Source organism: Carcharodon carcharias, chromosome 6 (assembly GCF_017639515.1).
Source record: "Carcharodon carcharias isolate sCarCar2 chromosome 6, sCarCar2.pri, whole genome shotgun sequence".
In the NCBI taxonomy this organism is placed as follows: Eukaryota; Metazoa; Chordata; class Chondrichthyes; order Lamniformes; family Lamnidae; genus Carcharodon; species Carcharodon carcharias.
In genome coordinates, this window is record NC_054472.1 from 1,416,878 (window position 1) to 1,444,595 (window position 27,718).

The window sequence follows — 27,718 nt, forward strand, 5'->3', positions numbered from 1 at the left end:
AGGGCAAGTGGAGTTGCAGCTGAAGATCAGCCATGATTGTATGGAATTGTGGAGCAGGTTCCATAGGTTGTTTGGTTTATTCCTGCTCCTCTTGCTTATGTTCCACTAGAGGCAGGAATTATAGTGGGTGGATGTCAGATTTGAATTCAATGAGCTGTTTCTGGGCGATGACGATTGGAGTAACTCCAGGTTTCTTTATTGCTGGATGATGCCATAACAATCAGACACTTCAGATCATCACTCTGAGGAACTCCTGAATCATGTATTAATCAGAACAAAACATGACTTCATGTGAAAGTAATGCAGCAGATAGATGCAGAATAATGTCATATTTAATATGTCTTGAGAATGTTTAGCTCAGCTCAAATATTCTGTCAATAAGATCACCCACCCATACCCTTTACATAAAATAGTTTGCTCTGGATAATATTCATTGTTCACTTACACATCTGTGTAACAGAATATTTCACATTTAGTCAGAGAAAACATTAATATGACTCCAGAATTAAATCACCACACAGTGCCAAACTAATCTCACTGCCCCACACCCTCCCCAGAGTCCCAGCTCTCTCTCTACTTCAATTATTTACCCATTTTTAATATGCAATAATATCAGCCTCAACCACTCCCTGTTTTAACACATCCCCTGCTTCACTAATTCTCTATGTAAAGAATTTTTTTCTTAATCATTTTTCTCAATTTTTAGTGATGAGCAGCCATGGGTATAAAATTCTCACTAATACCCCAACTGGGGAAAACAGTCATCCCCAATACTGTGTGTGTCAGCTCTTACTCAGCTGGTTCCTACATGCCTCTAAATCAAAGGGTTCCAGGTTCAAGTACCACTCCAGGGCTTGAGCACAGAAATTGAATTTGAATTTTCAGAAGTGCTGTTTTCAGTTGAGACATTAGACTGAGGCTCCATCCTGTCTGCTCGGGTGGATGTAAAAGATCCCATGGCACTATTTTGAAGAAAAACAGAGGTGTTCTCCCGGGCGTCCTGGTCAATATTTATCCCTCAACCAGCACCACAAAAACAGATTATCTGGCCATGAACGCGGCTCTTTTGTGGGATCTTGCTGTGCACAAAGTAGCTGCTGGGTTTCCTACATTATAGCAGCTCAAAAGTACTTTGGTGTCCGGTTGTCGTGAAAAGTCCTATATAAATGCAAGTCTTTCTTTTCTCTAAAATTAAAATAAAACTGAGTGAAATATGCTCTGAGCTGGTGGATAGGTTCAGGTATTAAGGCGCTGCATGATTAGGTTCCCCCTCCCTGGAGAATCTATATATAGTGCGCTCTCAAATACACACTCTCTGTCACCCAACACATAAATGCTCTGTCCAAATTTATCATTACCGTTTTACTCTTAATGTCAACATTTTAAAAACCCACAATGTTGTTTTAGATATTATATCTGGCTCCACTCAGTTTCAAGACATTTTGACCAGGAGAACTGTCGGATTTTCCCACTCCCGGTGTCTTCTCGCTGAGATTATACCGTCACTGTCACTGCTGCAGGGAAGGTCCGCATTCTGGGGAGATATTCTAGAGCCGGAGGCAGTCGCCTGGTCCTGACGAGGTTATATTTCTTCCTTTTAGTGTTGGTTTTTATTTTTCTGAGGGTTATTATTTGATAAGATCGGGGTGATGGTCCAACACTTGCACTTGGCCAAAGGACCTGACCTACTCTGTGGAATTACTGGCCCTGATATTATGCACTGGCACAAAGTTGACAAGTGTCGGAGAGCTTGGGGAGAGCCGTGCCCAATAACTGAAGGTGCATTTCATGACCCCAGAATGTCCCAAAGGCTTCACAGCCAATGCAGTACTTTAGAAGTTATAAGGTAGGAAATAGGACAACCTATTTGGCACAGCAAGCTCCCAGGGAGTGAGCAGATCATCTGTTGGCGTTGTTGCTGAAAGGTAAATATTTGGTTCCAGGGCACCGAAGGGAACAGGAGGACGAAGATATCATCAGTAAATACATATTTATTGGTTTCCAATTGTTTGGCTGACGGTAATAATTCCAGCTGGACTCGACCCCCCCCCCACCCCCACCCCACACCCCCAAAACAGAAAGACTGAGAGTCTGTCACCGATCCGGAGAGAGACAGCCGGAGTCAAACACAAAATGCAGAACGTTCGCTCGTGTGGGATCTTGCAGAAGACAGCAGGAGCCTCACTGCTGACATCTTGTCCAATAAGAAGTTATAGGAACGGGAGAGGCGCCTTCTTAGCATTGAAGTGCTGCTCATTGCTGGGTGAGCACACGGAGACAGGCTGTACCCACACTCCCTGCACTCAGTCCAAACATTGTACAGGTCTGAGCCCATCTGGTGGTACCTGTAGTTCGGGAGAATTATTATTGAGTAATTCTGCATCAGTTTAACATTTCTTCAATTGATCTGTGGACAAATCCCGAAAGTGGGACGTTCATTTCCAATAAGGTGTTGACACCCCAGTAGTTTGGTGAAGAGATCATTAAACCCAATCTCCAAGAGCTGTACCTTGTGACAGGAGGCTCCTGTCAATCTTCTGTCTGTTCCCAAATACTGATTAAATCTATTCCCAATTACTGATGGACCTGTTTGACTGGATGATCCTGGTGCCTCAGAAAGCAGGGACAACAGTGACATTCCTGTCACAAGGGGATGAAGAGATTTAAAACAGCCAGTTTGTTCTCCTCATTCTCTGAGAGAACCTTCCTCAGAAACAAATTTGACTTCTATATGAATTTCTATAATAGCCCGCGAGGGGAAGAGCTGTTTCAGGGAATTGTTTTAATTCATTTATTTATCAGATTGAGGACAAAACCCTGGATCTCAGTAAGTGTCTGTTTCTTGTGGTGTGGAGGACCAAGCGTGAACCCAGAAGCATAGATATTCCACCCGGGGGGGGGGGGGGGAGCGGAGGGAATGGAACATCTTGCAACAATTAAAGGCGCTATATAAACGCAGGTTGTTGCTTTTGCCACGGGCTCTCCCCAAATCTCCCGGGAACTAAGGTTTTGCACAGCCCTGAATCCCGAGTCCCAACCTGGTTTCCAGCCCTTTGGAAATTCTGCTGAGGTGAAACTCAGAGACCGCGAAAGACAAACACAGGGGGTTGGGGGTGGGGGGTGGGGGGAAGAAACGGAAATGAAATGACGCTGGGAATGATTTGGATCGGGTTCCCCGCACTGGCTGCTCCTCGGTTTGGGTTTCTTCCGCGATGGGCTTTGCAAGTTTGGGGATTTTTTTTTTTCCCCTCCGCTTCCTCCCTGAGGTTCACACCAGCAGCCGTCTGTTTATTGTCGGAGCGGTGCGAATTTTCACATCGCTCTAAAAGTTACCCTCCCTGCACAATGTCCTGTGAATAAAACCGTCGGCGACCTTCCTCTCGGCTTCTAGTCCTCCTGCCTCTCCCCGCCTGCCCTGTGTGTGGATTCGCCCTGTACTCACCTGTGTGTCCGCCCTGGGTCTCTCTCACTCTCTCTCTCTCTCTCTCTGTGTGTGTGTGTGTGTGTGTGTGGCTCTACCCTGTCCAGCTCGGCCTCATGCACCGCGCCAGGATCCCGGCGATGGCTCCACGCTGTCACCTCTACTTCCTCCTCGCCAAGATGCTGTGTCTTCTCATCATCTCCGGTATCCAGGTCCGAGCACACGGTCAGTCCGCTCACACCGCCTCTGATAATGAAAGTTTGCAAACAGGCTCGTTGGAAACTCTCATTTTTCGGTGGGATTTTGTGTCAAGTTGAACTTGTTTTCCAAAGTAATTTTCTGAGCGTTGCTAAGGATGCAGGCTAGCGATTAGGAAAGTTAGCGGATTCTTTAGTGGTGGAATCATAGAAGCAGCATTTGTTTTCTTTTGAAGTATTTATACAATTCCCTTCTGGAAGTTCTTAAATCTGCTTCCAGATTAAAACAGCTCATTGCGTAAAATCAGTTCTCCTCATCTCCCCTCTGGCGCCTTTGTCAATTATCTTAAATCTGTGTCGCCTGGTGAAACAATTTCTCCTTATTTACTCTTTCAAAACTCTTCATAGATTTAAACGCCCTCTAATAAGTCTTGGAAAAGCTCAGCAGGTCTAACGGCATCTGTGGAGAGAGAAGAACAGTTAACGTTTGGAGTCGGTATGACTTCTTAAGAGTCATAAGGACCCGAAATGTTAACTCTGGCATGTTAGAACTGCTGAGTTTTTCCAGCATTTTCTGTTTTTGTTTCAGATTTCCAGCATCGGCAGTATGTCGCTTTTACTGTAATAAATCTTCCCTTATCCTTCTTCTGCTCTCAGGGGAACAACCCCAGCTTCTCCAGACTCTTCCTATAACTGAAGTTCCTCAACCCTGGTGACATTCTGGTAAATCTCCTCTGCACTCTCTCCAAGCCCTGCGCCTATTTGATACGAACCTGATCCATGAATATTGTTTAGATTGAATGAACAGGAGGTTGCTATTCAGCCCCACCAGCCTGTTCTGTAGCCATTTCGATTAGGTCAGGGCTGCATCTAATCCCCATCTACCTTGCCTGGCTCTAATTTTAAGGCTCTGCTCCCCTTGTTCCGGACTCCCCCCACCAGAGGGAATAGTTTCTCTCTAGAGTGCAGTCCATACAACCTGAGCTCACAATTGAACCCTTTTTAACTGGGGTAACAACTGTGCAAGGCCATGTTTCTGAAGAAATTTACATTGTAATAAAATCGCTGTACTTTTTGATTCCTTTTAGATGCTAAGCACAAATATGTCCTCTGATCAGAACCAAACCATGTTGTGCTAAGTCCCAAGTTTTTATTACATTCCAAAAGGTTTGAGGTCAAAAAAGGAGGATCACAAAGTTTCATGACCTGATTGTGCACAGACTCTGATCATTAATGAGTTTGTTTTACATCCTTGGTATTAACTGAAAGGTTTTTTTTTACATTTATTCCATATTTACTGCTGGTTCTAATTTGTCATTTTATTTTGAAATTCAACTCAGAAAAACTCAATTTTATAGATAGTTTCAAAAAGAGCAGGATGTGAAATAGGAAGAAAGCTGAAATGATACAGTGCCTTTCATATCTTCAGGTGTCACGGATTATCGAGATAGTTAGGTAGAATATAGATATTAAGTAAAATTAATATATGATTAGGACATTATACTTTAGAATTGAATAAACAGGCGGAAAAAGGGCCTTTTTACCTAGAAGCCGTTCACACACACACACCCACACACAGGGGCAGCACTGAATTTAATTAAAGACAGATGGGCATTACTTCATGTTTGTAGAATTTACTGGAATTTTAGAAAGCCTCCTTTTTGGACACAGGTATTGATAAGGACTGTCTTTACATGATTTGAATGCTTTATTCCTTAGCTAAGAAATGTTAAAAGGATAGTAACATTCATTAATGATAGTTCAGCCTGGAACTTGTTGTCATTTTCTATTAAGAAAGGACTTTTAAAATCCAGCTCAGGATATCATGAAAAGCTAATGGGCCTCTAACAGTCAGAATTGAACATTATCAGACCCTTTTTACAAGGACAGGTGCTACCTGAATGTAGCTTTTAAATGACCTAAAATAAAAAAAAAGCTTTAAAATGACTATTTCTGTGTTCCAGTTTAAAAATCACTTTACAAAAATGAAATTAATTAAGATTGATATTAGGAACATTACAAACAGATAAACGCTCACAATGTTCACATAATAAGGCAATCTGCACTAATTAACTAATTATCAATAATAGTGAATGATAAAGGATAATCAAAAGGGTGGAGCTTAAACAAAGGAACAATACCCATAGCTGCTAACGATGGTATAATTTAGTTCAATGGGGCATGAAAATAGAGGCTTCCCCCCAGAAACTGGGAAGTGTTGAAAAAAAAAATCAAAATTCAATACTTCTCAGGCTGACTGAGCAGCTGGACACTTCAACTAAGGTCAGACAGCTGAACTACCCAAGGATTTAAGGCAACACTTTAAATATTTGATGGATATTCTAAGGGATTTTAGTCTGTAGCATTTTAAGAATTTCTTTTACTGGATTCTATATTAGAACTAAAAATATGTTTTCCATCTTTCTATAATCTTTTTAATGTTGTAATGTACTTATCCACTTTAAAGTCTATTGCATGTTATGATTCTGTAATAAATTTGTAAATAATTTAGTAAAATATATTGGCTCGCATAGTATTCTGTATGCAACTTTAAGGATCCCCTCTCTTGTATACTCCTAAAGTGGGGAGATAGATTTTTTGAAGAGAGACCCCTGGATGCTTATAATATCTGGGTAACTAGAAGCTAGTTGATAAATATTTTAAAAGGCTATCTGGAAGAAGGTAACAGCTCTTGATGGTTGTCTTCCTTGAGGGAGGAATGGTTCACTTGCTGAGAGCCAAAGTAAGTGTCTGCAGGAAGTGATTATTTTAAACTCAGGTGAAGGGAGTGCTCCTGATCTGATTAGCTGAAAAGGGGTTTGGGTTATAGTTCATGTCCCTAAACACTTTACAACCAATGAAATGCTTTTTTTGAAGTGTTGTTACAATTCTAATGCAGGGAATGCAGCAGCCAATTTGCAAATCGAAATCTCTCACAAACAACAAAGTGATAATGACCAAGTAATCTGTTTTAGTGATGTTGGCCGTGAGATAAATAATGGCCAGGGCACTGGCGACAGCCCCCCAGCTCTTTTTTTCTATAATATCGAGATGTTTTACATCCATCTGACAAAGCAGACAGGGCCTCCATTTAAGGTCTGGTCAGAAGGATAGCATCTCTGGCAGTGCAGCACTCCCTCACTACTGCACTGGAGTCTCAGCCCAAGTTACATGCTAAAGCCTTTGGGGTATGCTCTAAATCCATGGCCTTCTGACTCACAATATGACGTAAGGAATAGAAAATATTATTATTACTGAAAATATTTTTTAAAATTGCAACATTGCAATATTTAAAACATTCCAATTGCTGAGGGACCCAGGATGATGGGAAATAGAGATGAGATTAAGTAAAGATTTGGGGGGAGAGATAGCAGGAGTGATTGTCCTTACACATGGTGTTGTGAGACTCTAGGATCACTACCAGAGTCATTGATTAAAGTGATGACCATGACAGCATTTATGAATAGGCTAGAGAAGTGGCTGAACAAAAGGAGAATAAAGTGATGGGAACAGAGCTGGGATGTGGGATTAAGATATTGCTCCATTGGACAATGAACACTAACATGGACAGGTTAGGTGAATGACCTGATTCTTTGTTGACATTTCTGTGAAATTGCATGTCTCTGATAAACTAAAAGCCATTTTACACATTTCCATAAATAGAATCCCTACATATAGAACCAGAGGGGGGAGCGGGTGACATAATTTCAACAGATAAAGCTGGACATGTGTAATAAGGTTGTACAGGGTCAGACTGCGTGGGTGAGAGTGGAGATCAAAGCAAATGATTGTGGATGCTGGAAATCTGAAATAAAAACAGAAAAGGCTGGAAATACTCAGCAGGTCTGGCAGCATCTGTAGAGAGAGAAACAGAGTTAAGGTCAGAGCTGGAAGAAGTTATAGTTTTAAGCAACCAGAGACAGGAGAAGGGCCTATGATTGGTTGGAAGTCAGGTGAAGGACCTATGATTGGTTGGAAGGCAGGAGAAAGGCCTATGATTGGGTCGAAGGCAGGTGACAGACCTATGATTGGTTGGAAGGCAGGTGAAGGGCCTATGATTGGTTGGAAGGCAGGTGAAGGGCCTATGATTGGTTGGAAGGCAAGTAACTGGTCTATGATTGGTTGGAAGGCAGGTGACTGGCCTATGATTGGGTGGAAGGCAGGAGAGATGACATAACAAACTTGATGACGTACAAGGCAAACGGAGATGGTAATGAGACAAATAAAGAGACAAAAGATGTACCTAGAGAAATGGGATTGAGCAGAATCATCACCAACAGTTGCTGCTGAGAAACTGGGAGCTGTGATTATAATCTGAAATGATTGAACCCAGTGTTCAGGGCCCAATTAAAAGATGGCTTGTTGTTCCTTAGGCTTCCTTTGAGCTTCATTAGGACAACGTAAAGGTCACCCGATGGGTCTAATTCCCAACCAAGAGACCCAAAGCCAATAAAAACGGTAACATTGTGAAATGGACAGAAGTGGTGGAGTTTGATCATTCTCAATCCACCTGACGGGAGCTGAAATCCCAGACAGTGTCTTATTGCATTTGTCTTGTCCCAGGGAAGATGTTCGTACTCCGGCCACAGAATGGGACCACGCGATGGGACATGACCACAGCACAAGGCTTGTGCAGAGAGCAGGGGGCACGCCTGGCCACAGCTGAGGAACTGCGGCGAGCGGTGGAGGAGTGCTCGTTCACAGAGTGTACCACTGGCTGGATCGCAGGCAACCGGATCGGGTAAGAACACCACCCCCCCACCGCCCATCCCCTCAAATAAAGGATAAGGGGAAATCGACATCAGCAGCAGTCACCCTGACCCCTGGTTCAGTAACCACTGGTTCAAAGCTTTAACCCAAACCTTTCATACAACTGTGCTGGGCGGGAACAATTGACAGGAGATGAATCTGGAGCTGATCCGGATCCTGTCAGATGGCCAAAGGTCTGGAAGAGATTCAAGAATATGGAGCCCTGGAACGTTTGCATAACCCCTGCTTCCCAACCTCCCAATTCCACTTTCAATCGCTTAAATAAAACATCAATCGAGAGAAAAAAGATATTACCTCCTGGAAAGTTTTGATTTTCCCGGTGAATGTCTGAAATAAATTGATTGATTGCTACCCCAGTGCCCCGGGACCTCTTTAGATCAATTTCAGAAACCCCTCCAAGTCCTATCTGTCTGCACTAAACCATCCAATCACCTTGTGGTTCCTAAATACCAGTTCCAAGGCATCTCTCCACCTTCAGTCACCTGGGTTTGTGTTTTCACACATGATTGTTTTCAGTTCTCCTACTTACTATTCAACATTTGTATCCTCTTGGTTTTCAGCTTCTCTGACTGTAGTTTCTGATGCTCACATCCTGAGGTTTGAGTCGTTCCCATCATCTCATTTTCATATTGCTGTGGATCCAGTACTGGTGTCTTCTCACTTTCAGTACAAGCACCATCTTTACTAGAATGGTTGTCGCGTGAGAGGTTTTAGTTACAAGGTTAGGTCCCAGAAACTGGGCTTGTTTTCCCTGGGGCAAAAGCGTTTGAGAGGAGATTTTAAAGCGGTTCATAAGATGATGACAGGTTTAGACCAGGTAGACAAGGAAAAGCTGTTCGGATTAGCTGATGGCACAAAGATTAGGGGACACAGATTTAAGGTTTTGGGCAAGAGATACAGGGGCGGATGTGAGGAAGAGATGTTTTACACAATGAGTGGAAATGACCTGGAACTCGCTGCCCACCAGGGTGCTGGGAGTGGAGAAGATCAATGATTTCAAAAGCAAATCGGATGGACACTTGAGGGAAATAAAATTGCAGGGCCACAGGGAGAGAGCGGGGGAACGGGACTGACTGGACCTCTCTACAGTTAGCCAGCATGGACTAGATGGGTGGAATGGCCTCCTCCTGTGCCATAATGTCTCCATGACTCTATCTTATTGTCAAATAACAATGGTGCAGCCTCCATTGTACAAATATCTCATTCACACTCCTGGTTTTCAGTTACTTTCTCCAGATTTCAGTTACTCATTCCTCCAAAATTTCTCCATTTTCAGTGTGCTCCTTACATTTGACATCAGTCTGTGTGAAAGTAAGTGACAGCACAAAGGATTGTCAGTCACTAATGATGCTGCTCACTGGAATAGAGGTGAAGGGAGACAGCAGCCATGTTCGGCTGAATGGTACAAGAAGCCATGTCTGTACTCAACCACTTAATCAGCTCTTAGCAACAAAATCATCAGCCGTTCTGTTCTGGAGCAATGGAGAGGATTGGGATCTCCTTGATGCCTCTGTCTAATTGTAGCAAATGAGACATCAATTGCTAACACCTCTCATTATTTAGATAAAAACTGTAACTAATCCTTTCCTGCAGTGTTTGTGGAAGTTGTTTCTTTACAGCCTCTAATAATACAAAAACCTTCACTAATGTATTTTTTCAAAGAAAGTAATTTATGGTGTGAGATACCCGACTCCAATCTCCATTCACAGAGCGAGATACCCGACTCCAATCTCCATTCACAATGTGAGATACCCGACTCCAATCTCCATTCACAGTGTGAGATACCCGACTCCAATCTCCATTCACAGTGTGAGATACCCGACTCCAATCTCCATTCACAGTGTGAGATACCCGACTCCAATCTCCATTCACAGTGCGAGATACCCGACTCCAATCTCCATTCACAGTGTGAGATACCCGACTCCAATCTCCATTCACAGTGTGAGATACCCGACTCCAATCTCCATTCACAGTGCGAGATACCCGACTCCAATCTCCATTCACAGTGCGAGATACCCGACTCCAATCTCCATTCACAGTGTGAGATACCCGACTCCAATCTCCATTCACAGTGCGAGATACCCGACTCCAATCTCCATTCACAGTGTGAGATACCCGACTCCAATCTCCATTCACAGTGTGAGATACCCGACTCCAATCTCCATTCACAGTGTGAGATACCCGACTCCAATCTCCATTCACAGTGTGAGATACCCGACTCCAATCTCCATTCACAGTGTGAGATACCCGACTCCAATCTCCATTCACAGTGTGAGATACCCGACTCCAATCTCCATTCACAGTGTGAGATACCCGACTCCAATCTCCATTCACAGTGCGAGATACCCGACTCCAATCTCCATTCACAGTGTGAGATACCCGACTCCAATCTCCATTCACAGTGTGAGATACCCGACTCCAATCTCCATTCACAGTGTGAGATACCCGACTCCAATCTCCATTCACAGTGTGAGATACCCGACTCCAATCTCCATTCACAGTGTGAGATACCCGACTCCAATCTCCATTCACAGTGTGAGATACCCGACTCCAATCTCCATTCACAGTGTGAGATACCCGACTCCAATCTCCATTCACAGTGTGAGATACCCGACTCCAATCTCCATTCACAGTGTGAGATACCCGACTCCAATCTCCATTCACAGTGTGAGATACCCGACTCCAATCTCCATTCACAGTGTGAGATACCCGACTCCAATCTCCATTCACAGTGTGAGATACCCGACTCCAATCTCCATTCACAGTGTGAGATACCCGACTCCAATCTCCATTCACAGTGTGAGATACCCGACTCCAATCTCCATTCACAGTGTGAGATACCCGACTCCAATCTCCATTCACAGTGTGAGATACCCGACTCCAATCTCCATTCACAGTGTGAGATACCCGACTCCAATCTCCATTCACAGTGTGAGATACCCGACTCCAATCTCCATTCACAGTGTGAGATACCCGACTCCAATCTCCATTCACAGTGTGAGATACCCGACTCCAATCTCCATTCACAGTGTGAGATACCCGACTCCAATCTCCATTCACAGTGTGAGATACCCGACTCCAATCTCCATTCACAGTGTGAGATACCCGACTCCAATCTCCATTCACAGTGTGAGATACCCGACTCCAATCTCCATTCACAGTGTGAGATACCCGACTCCAATCTCCATTCACAGTGTGAGATACCCGACTCCAATCTCCATTCACAGTGTGAGATACCCGACTCCAATCTCCATTCACAGTGTGAGATACCCGACTCCAATCTCCATTCACAGTGTGAGATACCCGACTCCAATCTCCATTCACAGTGTGAGATACCCGACTCCAATCTCCATTCACAGTGTGAGATACCCGACTCCAATCTCCATTCACAGTGTGAGATACCCGACTCCAATCTCCATTCACAGTGTGAGATACCCGACTCCAATCTCCATTCACAGTGTGAGATACCCGACTCCAATCTCCATTCACAGTGTGAGATACCCGACTCCAATCTCCATTCACAGTGTGAGATACCCGACTCCAATCTCCATTCACAGTGTGAGATACCCGACTCCAATCTCCATTCACAGTGTGAGATACCCGACTCCAATCTCCATTCACAGTGTGAGATACCCGACTCCAATCTCCATTCACAGTGTGAGATACCCGACTCCAATCTCCATTCACAGTGTGAGATACCCGACTCCAATCTCCATTCACAGTGTGAGATACCCGACTCCAATCTCCATTCACAGTGTGAGATACCCGACTCCAATCTCCATTCACAGTGTGAGATACCCGACTCCAATCTCCATTCACAGTGTGAGATACCCGACTCCAATCTCCATTCACAGTGTGAGATACCCGACTCCAATCTCCATTCACAGTGCGAGATACCCGACTCCAATCTCCATTCACAGTGTGAGATACCCGACTCCAATCTCCATTCACAGTGTGAGATACCCGACTCCAATCTCCATTCACAGTGTGAGATACCCGACTCCAATCTCCATTCACAGTGTGAGATACCCGACTCCAATCTCCATTCACAGTGTGAGATACCCGACTCCAATCTCCATTCACAGTGTGAGATACCCGACTCCAATCTCCATTCACAGTGTGAGATACCCGACTCCAATCTCCATTCACAGTGTGAGATACCCGACTCCAATCTCCATTCACAGTGTGAGATACCCGACTCCAATCTCCATTCACAGTGTGAGATACCCGACTCCAATCTCCATTCACAGTGTGAGATACCCGACTCCAATCTCCATTCACAGTGTGAGATACCCGACTCCAATCTCCATTCACAGTGCGAGATACCCGACTCCAATCTCCATTCACAGTGTGAGATACCCGACTCCAATCTCCATTCACAGTGTGAGATACCCGACTCCAATCTCCATTCACAGTGTGAGATACCCGACTCCAATCTCCATTCACAGTGTGAGATACCCGACTCCAATCTCCATTCACAGTGTGAGATACCCGACTCCAATCTCCATTCACAGTGTGAGATACCCGACTCCAATCTCCATTCACAGTGTGAGATACCCGACTCCAATCTCCATTCACAGTGTGAGATACCCGACTCCAATCTCCATTCACAGTGTGAGATACCCGACTCCAATCTCCATTCACAGTGTGAGATACCCGACTCCAATCTCCATTCACAGTGTGAGATACCCGACTCCAATCTCCATTCACAGTGTGAGATACCCGACTCCAATCTCCATTCACAGTGTGAGATACCCGACTCCAATCTCCATTCACAGTGTGAGATACCCGACTCCAATCTCCATTCACAGTGTGAGATACCCGACTCCAATCTCCATTCACAGTGTGAGATACCCGACTCCAATCTCCATTCACAGTGTGAGATACCCGACTCCAATCTCCATTCACAGTGTGAGATACCCGACTCCAATCTCCATTCACAGTGTGAGATACCCGACTCCAATCTCCATTCACAGTGTGAGATACCCGACTCCAATCTCCATTCACAGTGTGAGATACCCGACTCCAATCTCCATTCACAGTGTGAGATACCCGACTCCAATCTCCATTCACAGTGTGAGATACCCGACTCCAATCTCCATTCACAGTGTGAGATACCCGACTCCAATCTCCATTCACAGTGTGAGATACCCGACTCCAATCTCCATTCACAGTGTGAGATACCCGACTCCAATCTCCATTCACAGTGTGAGATACCCGACTCCAATCTCCATTCACAGTGCGAGATACCCGACTCCAATCTCCATTCACAGTGTGAGATACCCGACTCCAATCTCCATTCACAGTGTGAGATACCCGACTCCAATCTCCATTCACAGTGTGAGATACCCGACTCCAATCTCCATTCACAGTGTGAGATACCCGACTCCAATCTCCATTCACAGTGTGAGATACCCGACTCCAATCTCCATTCACAGTGTGAGATACCCGACTCCAATCTCCATTCACAGTGTGAGATACCCGACTCCAATCTCCATTCACAGTGTGAGATACCCGACTCCAATCTCCATTCACAGTGTGAGATACCCGACTCCAATCTCCATTCACAGTGTGAGATACCCGACTCCAATCTCCATTCACAGTGTGAGATACCCGACTCCAATCTCCATTCACAGTGTGAGATACCCGACTCCAATCTCCATTCACAGTGTGAGATACCCGACTCCAATCTCCATTCACAGTGTGAGATACCCGACTCCAATCTCCATTCACAGTGTGAGATACCCGACTCCAATCTCCATTCACAGTGTGAGATACCCGACTCCAATCTCCATTCACAGTGTGAGATACCCGACTCCAATCTCCATTCACAGTGTGAGATACCCGACTCCAATCTCCATTCACAGTGTGAGATACCCGACTCCAATCTCCATTCACAGTGTGAGATACCCGACTCCAATCTCCATTCACAGTGTGAGATACCCGACTCCAATCTCCATTCACAGTGTGAGATACCCGACTCCAATCTCCATTCACAGTGTGAGATACCCGACTCCAATCTCCATTCACAGTGTGAGATACCCGACTCCAATCTCCATTCACAGTGTGAGATACCCGACTCCAATCTCCATTCACAGTGTGAGATACCCGACTCCAATCTCCATTCACAGTGTGAGATACCCGACTCCAATCTCCATTCACAGTGTGAGATACCCGACTCCAATCTCCATTCACAGTGTGAGATACCCGACTCCAATCTCCATTCACAGTGTGAGATACCCGACTCCAATCTCCATTCACAGTGTGAGATACCCGACTCCAATCTCCATTCACAGTGTGAGATACCCGACTCCAATCTCCATTCACAGTGTGAGATACCCGACTCCAATCTCCATTCACAGTGTGAGATACCCGACTCCAATCTCCATTCACAGTGTGAGATACCCGACTCCAATCTCCATTCACAGTGTGAGATACCCGACTCCAATCTCCATTCACAGTGTGAGATACCCGACTCCAATCTCCATTCACAGTGTGAGATACCCGACTCCAATCTCCATTCACAGTGTGAGATACCCGACTCCAATCTCCATTCACAGTGTGAGATACCCGACTCCAATCTCCATTCACAGTGTGAGATACCCGACTCCAATCTCCATTCACAGTGTGAGATACCCGACTCCAATCTCCATTCACAGTGTGAGATACCCGACTCCAATCTCCATTCACAGTGTGAGATACCCGACTCCAATCTCCATTCACAGTGTGAGATACCCGACTCCAATCTCCATTCACAGTGTGAGATACCCGACTCCAATCTCCATTCACAGTGTGAGATACCCGACTCCAATCTCCATTCACAGTGTGAGATACCCGACTCCAATCTCCATTCACAGTGTGAGATACCCGACTCCAATCTCCATTCACAGTGTGAGATACCCGACTCCAATCTCCATTCACAGTGTGAGATACCCGACTCCAATCTCCATTCACAGTGTGAGATACCCGACTCCAATCTCCATTCACAGTGTGAGATACCCGACTCCAATCTCCATTCACAGTGTGAGATACCCGACTCCAATCTCCATTCACAGTGTGAGATACCCGACTCCAATCTCCATTCACAGTGTGAGATACCCGACTCCAATCTCCATTCACAGTGTGAGATACCCGACTCCAATCTCCATTCACAGTGTGAGATACCCGACTCCAATCTCCATTCACAGTGTGAGATACCCGACTCCAATCTCCATTCACAGTGTGAGATACCCGACTCCAATCTCCATTCACAGTGTGAGATACCCGACTCCAATCTCCATTCACAGTGTGAGATACCCGACTCCAATCTCCATTCACAGTGTGAGATACCCGACTCCAATCTCCATTCACAGTGTGAGATACCCGACTCCAATCTCCATTCACAGTGTGAGATACCCGACTCCAATCTCCATTCACAGTGTGAGATACCCGACTCCAATCTCCATTCACAGTGTGAGATACCCGACTCCAATCTCCATTCACAGTGTGAGATACCCGACTCCAATCTCCATTCACAGTGTGAGATACCCGACTCCAATCTCCATTCACAGTGTGAGATACCCGACTCCAATCTCCATTCACAGTGTGAGATACCCGACTCCAATCTCCATTCACAGTGTGAGATACCCGACTCCAATCTCCATTCACAGTGTGAGATACCCGACTCCAATCTCCATTCACAGTGTGAGATACCCGACTCCAATCTCCATTCACAGTGTGAGATACCCGACTCCAATCTCCATTCACAGTGTGAGATACCCGACTCCAATCTCCATTCACAGTGTGAGATACCCGACTCCAATCTCCATTCACAGTGTGAGATACCCGACTCCAATCTCCATTCACAGTGTGAGATACCCGACTCCAATCTCCATTCACAGTGTGAGATACCCGACTCCAATCTCCATTCACAGTGTGAGATACCCGACTCCAATCTCCATTCACAGTGTGAGATACCCGACTCCAATCTCCATTCACAGTGTGAGATACCCGACTCCAATCTCCATTCACAGTGTGAGATACCCGACTCCAATCTCCATTCACAGTGTGAGATACCCGACTCCAATCTCCATTCACAGTGTGAGATACCCGACTCCAATCTCCATTCACAGTGTGAGATACCCGACTCCAATCTCCATTCACAGTGTGAGATACCCGACTCCAATCTCCATTCACAGTGTGAGATACCCGACTCCAATCTCCATTCACAGTGTGAGATACCCGACTCCAATCTCCATTCACAGTGTGAGATACCCGACTCCAATCTCCATTCACAGTGTGAGATACCCGACTCCAATCTCCATTCACAGTGTGAGATACCCGACTCCAATCTCCATTCACAGTGTGAGATACCCGACTCCAATCTCCATTCACAGTGTGAGATACCCGACTCCAATCTCCATTCACAGTGTGAGATACCCGACTCCAATCTCCATTCACAGTGTGAGATACCCGACTCCAATCTCCATTCACAGTGTGAGATACCCGACTCCAATCTCCATTCACAGTGTGAGATACCCGACTCCAATCTCCATTCACAGTGTGAGATACCCGACTCCAATCTCCATTCACAGTGTGAGATACCCGACTCCAATCTCCATTCACAGTGTGAGATACCCGACTCCAATCTCCATTCACAGTGTGAGATACCCGACTCCAATCTCCATTCACAGTGTGAGATACCCGACTCCAATCTCCATTCACAGTGTGAGATACCCGACTCCAATCTCCATTCACAGTGTGAGATACCCGACTCCAATCTCCATTCACAGTGTGAGATACCCGACTCCAATCTCCATTCACAGTGTGAGATACCCGACTCCAATCTCCATTCACAGTGTGAGATACCCGACTCCAATCTCCATTCACAGTGTGAGATACCCGACTCCAATCTCCATTCACAGTGTGAGATACCCGACTCCAATCTCCATTCACAGTGTGAGATACCCGACTCCAATCTCCATTCACAGTGTGAGATACCCGACTCCAATCTCCATTCACAGTGTGAGATACCCGACTCCAATCTCCATTCACAGTGTGAGATACCCGACTCCAATCTCCATTCACAGTGTGAGATACCCGACTCCAATCTCCATTCACAGTGTGAGATACCCGACTCCAATCTCCATTCACAGTGTGAGATACCCGACTCCAATCTCCATTCACAGTGTGAGATACCCGACTCCAATCTCCATTCACAGTGTGAGATACCCGACTCCAATCTCCATTCACAGTGTGAGATACCCGACTCCAATCTCCATTCACAGTGTGAGATACCCGACTCCAATCTCCATTCACAGTGTGAGATACCCGACTCCAATCTCCATTCACAGTGTGAGATACCCGACTCCAATCTCCATTCACAGTGTGAGATACCCGACTCCAATCTCCATTCACAGTGTGAGATACCCGACTCCAATCTCCATTCACAGTGTGAGATACCCGACTCCAATCTCCATTCACAGTGTGAGATACCCGACTCCAATCTCCATTCACAGTGTGAGATACCCGACTCCAATCTCCATTCACAGTGTGAGATACCCGACTCCAATCTCCATTCACAGTGTGAGATACCCGACTCCAATCTCCATTCACAGTGTGAGATACCCGACTCCAATCTCCATTCACAGTGTGAGATACCCGACTCCAATCTCCATTCACAGTGTGAGATACCCGACTCCAATCTCCATTCACAGTGTGAGATACCCGACTCCAATCTCCATTCACAGTGTGAGATACCCGACTCCAATCTCCATTCACAGTGTGAGATACCCGACTCCAATCTCCATTCACAGTGTGAGATACCCGACTCCAATCTCCATTCACAGTGTGAGATACCCGACTCCAATCTCCATTCACAGTGTGAGATACCCGACTCCAATCTCCATTCACAGTGTGAGATACCCGACTCCAATCTCCATTCACAGTGTGAGATACCCGACTCCAATCTCCATTCACAGTGTGAGATACCCGACTCCAATCTCCATTCACAGTGTGAGATACCCGACTCCAATCTCCATTCACAGTGTGAGATACCCGACTCCAATCTCCATTCACAGTGTGAGATACCCGACTCCAATCTCCATTCACAGTGTGAGATACCCGACTCCAATCTCCATTCACAGTGTGAGATACCCGACTCCAATCTCCATTCACAGTGTGAGATACCCGACTCCAATCTCCATTCACAGTGTGAGATACCCGACTCCAATCTCCATTCACAGTGTGAGATACCCGACTCCAATCTCCATTCACAGTGTGAGATACCCGACTCCAATCTCCATTCACAGTGTGAGATACCCGACTCCAATCTCCATTCACAGTGTGAGATACCCGACTCCAATCTCCATTCACAGTGTGAGATACCCGACTCCAATCTCCATTCACAGTGTGAGATACCCGACTCCAATCTCCATTCACAGTGTGAGATACCCGACTCCAATCTCCATTCACAGTGTGAGATACCCGACTCCAATCTCCATTCACAGTGTGAGATACCCGACTCCAATCTCCATTCACAGTGTGAGATACCCGACTCCAATCTCCATTCACAGTGTGAGATACCCGACTCCAATCTCCATTCACAGTGTGAGATACCCGACTCCAATCTCCATTCACAGTGTGAGATACCCGACTCCAATCTCCATTCACAGTGTGAGATACCCGACTCCAATCTCCATTCACAGTGTGAGATACCCGACTCCAATCTCCATTCACAGTGTGAGATACCCGACTCCAATCTCCATTCACAGTGTGAGATACCCGACTCCAATCTCCATTCACAGTGTGAGATACCCGACTCCAATCTCCATTCACAGTGTGAGATACCCGACTCCAATCTCCATTCACAGTGTGAGATACCCGACTCCAATCTCCATTCACAGTGTGAGATACCCGACTCCAATCTCCATTCACAGTGTGAGATACCCGACTCCAATCTCCATTCACAGTGTGAGATACCCGACTCCAATCTCCATTCACAGTGTGAGATACCCGACTCCAATCTCCATTCACAGTGTGAGATACCCGACTCCAATCTCCATTCACAGTGTGAGATACCCGACTCCAATCTCCATTCACAGTGTGAGATACCCGACTCCAATCTCCATTCACAGTGTGAGATACCCGACTCCAATCTCCATTCACAGTGTGAGATACCCGACTCCAATCTCCATTCACAGTGTGAGATACCCGACTCCAATCTCCATTCACAGTGTGAGATACCCGACTCCAATCTCCATTCACAGTGTGAGATACCCGACTCCAATCTCCATTCACAGTGTGAGATACCCGACTCCAATCTCCATTCACAGTGTGAGATACCCGACTCCAATCTCCATTCACAGTGTGAGATACCCGACTCCAATCTCCATTCACAGTGTGAGATACCCGACTCCAATCTCCATTCACAGTGTGAGATACCCGACTCCAATCTCCATTCACAGTGTGAGATACCCGACTCCAATCTCCATTCACAGTGTGAGATACCCGACTCCAATCTCCATTCACAGTGTGAGATACCCGACTCCAATCTCCATTCACAGTGTGAGATACCCGACTCCAATCTCCATTCACAGTGTGAGATACCCGACTCCAATCTCCATTCACAGTGTGAGATACCCGACTCCAATCTCCATTCACAGTGTGAGATACCCGACTCCAATCTCCATTCACAGTGTGAGATACCCGACTCCAATCTCCATTCACAGTGTGAGATACCCGACTCCAATCTCCATTCACAGTGTGAGATACCCGACTCCAATCTCCATTCACAGTGTGAGATACCCGACTCCAATCTCCATTCACAGTGTGAGATACCCGACTCCAATCTCCATTCACAGTGTGAGATACCCGACTCCAATCTCCATTCACAGTGTGAGATACCCGACTCCAATCTCCATTCACAGTGTGAGATACCCGACTCCAATCTCCATTCACAGTGTGAGATACCCGACTCCAATCTCCATTCACAGTGTGAGATACCCGACTCCAATCTCCATTCACAGTGTGAGATACCCGACTCCAATCTCCATTCACAGTGTGAGATACCCGACTCCAATCTCCATTCACAGTGTGAGATACCCGACTCCAATCTCCATTCACAGTGTGAGATACCCGACTCCAATCTCCATTCACAGTGTGAGATACCCGACTCCAATCTCCATTCACAGTGTGAGATACCCGACTCCAATCTCCATTCACAGTGTGAGATACCCGACTCCAATCTCCATTCACAGTGTGAGATACCCGACTCCAATCTCCATTCACAGTGTGAGATACCCGACTCCAATCTCCATTCACAGTGTGAGATACCCGACTCCAATCTCCATTCACAGTGTGAGATACCCGACTCCAATCTCCATTCACAGTGTGAGATACCCGACTCCAATCTCCATTCACAGTGTGAGATACCCGACTCCAATCTCCATTCACAGTGTGAGATACCCGACTCCAATCTCCATTCACAGTGTGAGATACCCGACTCCAATCTCCATTCACAGTGTGAGATACCCGACTCCAATCTCCATTCACAGTGTGAGATACCCGACTCCAATCTCCATTCACAGTGTGAGATACCCGACTCCAATCTCCATTCACAGTGTGAGATACCCGACTCCAATCTCCATTCACAGTGTGAGATACCCGACTCCAATCTCCATTCACAGTGTGAGATACCCGACTCCAATCTCCATTCACAGTGTGAGATACCCGACTCCAATCTCCATTCACAGTGTGAGATACCCGACTCCAATCTCCATTCACAGTGTGAGATACCCGACTCCAATCTCCATTCACAGTGTGAGATACCCGACTCCAATCTCCATTCACAGTGTGAGATACCCGACTCCAATCTCCATTCACAGTGTGAGATACCCGACTCCAATCTCCATTCACAGTGTGAGATACCCGACTCCAATCTCCATTCACAGTGTGAGATACCCGACTCCAATCTCCATTCACAGTGTGAGATACCCGACTCCAATCTCCATTCACAGTGTGAGATACCCGACTCCAATCTCCATTCACAGTGTGAGATACCCGACTCCAATCTCCATTCACAGTGTGAGATACCCGACTCCAATCTCCATTCACAGTGTGAGATACCCGACTCCAATCTCCATTCACAGTGTGAGATACCCGACTCCAATCTCCATTCACAGTGTGAGATACCCGACTCCAATCTCCATTCACAGTGTGAGATACCCGACTCCAATCTCCATTCACAGTGTGAGATACCCGACTCCAATCTCCATTCACAGTGTGAGATACCCGACTCCAATCTCCATTCACAGTGTGAGATACCCGACTCCAATCTCCATTCACAGTGTGAGATACCCGACTCCAATCTCCATTCACAGTGTGAGATACCCGACTCCAATCTCCATTCACAGTGTGAGATACCCGACTCCAATCTCCATTCACAGTGTGAGATACCCGACTCCAATCTCCATTCACAGTGTGAGATACCCGACTCCAATCTCCATTCACAGTGTGAGATACCCGACTCCAATCTCCATTCACAGTGTGAGATACCCGACTCCAATCTCCATTCACAGTGTGAGATACCCGACTCCAATCTCCATTCACAGTGTGAGATACCCGACTCCAATCTCCATTCACAGTGTGAGATACCCGACTCCAATCTCCATTCACAGTGTGAGATACCCGACTCCAATCTCCATTCACAGTGTGAGATACCCGACTCCAATCTCCATTCACAGTGTGAGATACCCGACTCCAATCTCCATTCACAGTGTGAGATACCCGACTCCAATCTCCATTCACAGTGTGAGATACCCGACTCCAATCTCCATTCACAGTGTGAGATACCCGACTCCAATCTCCATTCACAGTGTGAGATACCCGACTCCAATCTCCATTCACAGTGTGAGATACCCGACTCCAATCTCCATTCACAGTGTGAGATACCCGACTCCAATCTCCATTCACAGTGTGAGATACCCGACTCCAATCTCCATTCACAGTGTGAGATACCCGACTCCAATCTCCATTCACAGTGTGAGATACCCGACTCCAATCTCCATTCACAGTGTGAGATACCCGACTCCAATCTCCATTCACAGTGTGAGATACCCGACTCCAATCTCCATTCACAGTGTGAGATACCCGACTCCAATCTCCATTCACAGTGTGAGATACCCGACTCCAATCTCCATTCACAGTGTGAGATACCCGACTCCAATCTCCATTCACAGTGTGAGATACCCGACTCCAATCTCCATTCACAGTGTGAGATACCCGACTCCAATCTCCATTCACAGTGTGAGATACCCGACTCCAATCTCCATTCACAGTGTGAGATACCCGACTCCAATCTCCATTCACAGTGTGAGATACCCGACTCCAATCTCCATTCACAGTGTGAGATACCCGACTCCAATCTCCATTCACAGTGTGAGATACCCGACTCCAATCTCCATTCACAGTGTGAGATACCCGACTCCAATCTCCATTCACAGTGTGAGATACCCGACTCCAATCTCCATTCACAGTGTGAGATACCCGACTCCAATCTCCATTCACAGTGTGAGATACCCGACTCCAATCTCCATTCACAGTGTGAGATACCCGACTCCAATCTCCATTCACAGTGTGAGATACCCGACTCCAATCTCCATTCACAGTGTGAGATACCCGACTCCAATCTCCATTCACAGTGTGAGATACCCGACTCCAATCTCCATTCACAGTGTGAGATACCCGACTCCAATCTCCATTCACAGTGTGAGATACCCGACTCCAATCTCCATTCACAGTGTGAGATACCCGACTCCAATCTCCATTCACAGTGTGAGATACCCGACTCCAATCTCCATTCACAGTGTGAGATACCCGACTCCAATCTCCATTCACAGTGTGAGATACCCGACTCCAATCTCCATTCACAGTGTGAGATACCCGACTCCAATCTCCATTCACAGTGTGAGATACCCGACTCCAATCTCCATTCACAGTGTGAGATACCCGACTCCAATCTCCATTCACAGTGTGAGATACCCGACTCCAATCTCCATTCACAGTGTGAGATACCCGACTCCAATCTCCATTCACAGTGTGAGATACCCGACTCCAATCTCCATTCACAGTGTGAGATACCCGACTCCAATCTCCATTCACAGTGTGAGATACCCGACTCCAATCTCCATTCACAGTGTGAGATACCCGACTCCAATCTCCATTCACAGTGTGAGATACCCGACTCCAATCTCCATTCACAGTGTGAGATACCCGACTCCAATCTCCATTCACAGTGTGAGATACCCGACTCCAATCTCCATTCACAGTGTGAGATACCCGACTCCAATCTCCATTCACAGTGTGAGATACCCGACTCCAATCTCCATTCACAGTGTGAGATACCCGACTCCAATCTCCATTCACAGTGTGAGATACCCGACTCCAATCTCCATTCACAGTGTGAGATACCCGACTCCAATCTCCATTCACAGTGTGAGATACCCGACTCCAATCTCCATTCACAGTGTGAGATACCCGACTCCAATCTCCATTCACAGTGTGAGATACCCGACTCCAATCTCCATTCACAGTGTGAGATACCCGACTCCAATCTCCATTCACAGTGTGAGATACCCGACTCCAATCTCCATTCACAGTGTGAGATACCCGACTCCAATCTCCATTCACAGTGTGAGATACCCGACTCCAATCTCCATTCACAGTGTGAGATACCCGACTCCAATCTCCATTCACAGTGTGAGATACCCGACTCCAATCTCCATTCACAGTGTGAGATACCCGACTCCAATCTCCATTCACAGTGTGAGATACCCGACTCCAATCTCCATTCACAGTGTGAGATACCCGACTCCAATCTCCATTCACAGTGTGAGATACCCGACTCCAATCTCCATTCACAGTGTGAGATACCCGACTCCAATCTCCATTCACAGTGTGAGATACCCGACTCCAATCTCCATTCACAGTGTGAGATACCCGACTCCAATCTCCATTCACAGTGTGAGATACCCGACTCCAATCTCCATTCACAGTGTGAGATACCCGACTCCAATCTCCATTCACAGTGTGAGATACCCGACTCCAATCTCCATTCACAGTGTGAGATACCCGACTCCAATCTCCATTCACAGTGTGAGATACCCGACTCCAATCTCCATTCACAGTGTGAGATACCCGACTCCAATCTCCATTCACAGTGTGAGATACCCGACTCCAATCTCCATTCACAGTGTGAGATACCCGACTCCAATCTCCATTCACAGTGTGAGATACCCGACTCCAATCTCCATTCACAGTGTGAGATACCCGACTCCAATCTCCATTCACAGTGTGAGATACCCGACTCCAATCTCCATTCACAGTGTGAGATACCCGACTCCAATCTCCATTCACAGTGTGAGATACCCGACTCCAATCTCCATTCACAGTGTGAGATACCCGACTCCAATCTCCATTCACAGTGTGAGATACCCGACTCCAATCTCCATTCACAGTGTGAGATACCCGACTCCAATCTCCATTCACAGTGTGAGATACCCGACTCCAATCTCCATTCACAGTGTGAGATACCCGACTCCAATCTCCATTCACAGTGTGAGATACCCGACTCCAATCTCCATTCACAGTGTGAGATACCCGACTCCAATCTCCATTCACAGTGTGAGATACCCGACTCCAATCTCCATTCACAGTGTGAGATACCCGACTCCAATCTCCATTCACAGTGTGAGATACCCGACTCCAATCTCCATTCACAGTGTGAGATACCCGACTCCAATCTCCATTCACAGTGTGAGATACCCGACTCCAATCTCCATTCACAGTGTGAGATACCCGACTCCAATCTCCATTCACAGTGTGAGATACCCGACTCCAATCTCCATTCACAGTGTGAGATACCCGACTCCAATCTCCATTCACAGTGTGAGATACCCGACTCCAATCTCCATTCACAGTGTGAGATACCCGACTCCAATCTCCATTCACAGTGTGAGATACCCGACTCCAATCTCCATTCACAGTGTGAGATACCCGACTCCAATCTCCATTCACAGTGTGAGATACCCGACTCCAATCTCCATTCACAGTGTGAGATACCCGACTCCAATCTCCATTCACAGTGTGAGATACCCGACTCCAATCTCCATTCACAGTGTGAGATACCCGACTCCAATCTCCATTCACAGTGTGAGATACCCGACTCCAATCTCCATTCACAGTGTGAGATACCCGACTCCAATCTCCATTCACAGTGTGAGATACCCGACTCCAATCTCCATTCACAGTGTGAGATACCCGACTCCAATCTCCATTCACAGTGTGAGATACCCGACTCCAATCTCCATTCACAGTGTGAGATACCCGACTCCAATCTCCATTCACAGTGTGAGATACCCGACTCCAATCTCCATTCACAGTGTGAGATACCCGACTCCAATCTCCATTCACAGTGTGAGATACCCGACTCCAATCTCCATTCACAGTGTGAGATACCCGACTCCAATCTCCATTCACAGTGTGAGATACCCGACTCCAATCTCCATTCACAGTGTGAGATACCCGACTCCAATCTCCATTCACAGTGTGAGATACCCGACTCCAATCTCCATTCACAGTGTGAGATACCCGACTCCAATCTCCATTCACAGTGTGAGATACCCGACTCCAATCTCCATTCACAGTGTGAGATACCCGACTCCAATCTCCATTCACAGTGTGAGATACCCGACTCCAATCTCCATTCACAGTGTGAGATACCCGACTCCAATCTCCATTCACAGTGTGAGATACCCGACTCCAATCTCCATTCACAGTGTGAGATACCCGACTCCAATCTCCATTCACAGTGTGAGATACCCGACTCCAATCTCCATTCACAGTGTGAGATACCCGACTCCAATCTCCATTCACAGTGTGAGATACCCGACTCCAATCTCCATTCACAGTGTGAGATACCCGACTCCAATCTCCATTCACAGTGTGAGATACCCGACTCCAATCTCCATTCACAGTGTGAGATACCCGACTCCAATCTCCATTCACAGTGTGAGATACCCGACTCCAATCTCCATTCACAGTGTGAGATACCCGACTCCAATCTCCATTCACAGTGTGAGATACCCGACTCCAATCTCCATTCACAGTGTGAGATACCCGACTCCAATCTCCATTCACAGTGTGAGATACCCGACTCCAATCTCCATTCACAGTGTGAGATACCCGACTCCAATCTCCATTCACAGTGTGAGATACCCGACTCCAATCTCCATTCACAGTGTGAGATACCCGACTCCAATCTCCATTCACAGTGTGAGATACCCGACTCCAATCTCCATTCACAGTGTGAGATACCCGACTCCAATCTCCATTCACAGTGTGAGATACCCGACTCCAATCTCCATTCACAGTGTGAGATACCCGACTCCAATCTCCATTCACAGTGTGAGATACCCGACTCCAATCTCCATTCACAGTGTGAGATACCCGACTCCAATCTCCATTCACAGTGTGAGATACCCGACTCCAATCTCCATTCACAGTGTGAGATACCCGACTCCAATCTCCATTCACAGTGTGAGATACCCGACTCCAATCTCCATTCACAGTGTGAGATACCCGACTCCAATCTCCATTCACAGTGTGAGATACCCGACTCCAATCTCCATTCACAGTGTGAGATACCCGACTCCAATCTCCATTCACAGTGTGAGATACCCGACTCCAATCTCCATTCACAGTGTGAGATACCCGACTCCAATCTCCATTCACAGTGTGAGATACCCGACTCCAATCTCCATTCACAGTGTGAGATACCCGACTCCAATCTCCATTCACAGTGTGAGATACCCGACTCCAATCTCCATTCACAGTGTGAGATACCCGACTCCAATCTCCATTCACAGTGTGAGATACCCGACTCCAATCTCCATTCACAGTGTGAGATACCCGACTCCAATCTCCATTCACAGTGTGAGATACCCGACTCCAATCTCCATTCACAGTGTGAGATACCCGACTCCAATCTCCATTCACAGTGTGAGATACCCGACTCCAATCTCCATTCACAGTGTGAGATACCCGACTCCAATCTCCATTCACAGTGTGAGATACCCGACTCCAATCTCCATTCACAGTGTGAGATACCCGACTCCAATCTCCATTCACAGTGTGAGATACCCGACTCCAATCTCCATTCACAGTGTGAGATACCCGACTCCAATCTCCATTCACAGTGTGAGATACCCGACTCCAATCTCCATTCACAGTGTGAGATACCCGACTCCAATCTCCATTCACAGTGTGAGATACCCGACTCCAATCTCCATTCACA

The 27,718-nt window shown here is 46.4% G+C and overlaps 1 protein-coding gene across 1 annotated transcript in view; it reads left to right on the forward strand.

Moving 5' to 3' along the window:
* The first annotated feature begins 3,561 nt into the window (after positions 1–3,561).
* The window catches only part of susd5 (sushi domain containing 5), a 79,899-nt gene continuing 55,742 nt past the window's right edge, over positions 3,562–27,718 (forward strand). The window contains exons 1-2 of the mRNA XM_041190199.1: positions 3,562–3,646; positions 8,182–8,359. Of these exons, the coding sequence (XP_041046133.1) occupies positions 3,562–3,646; positions 8,182–8,359 (263 nt within the window). The remainder of the gene's footprint in view (positions 3,647–8,181; positions 8,360–27,718) is intronic.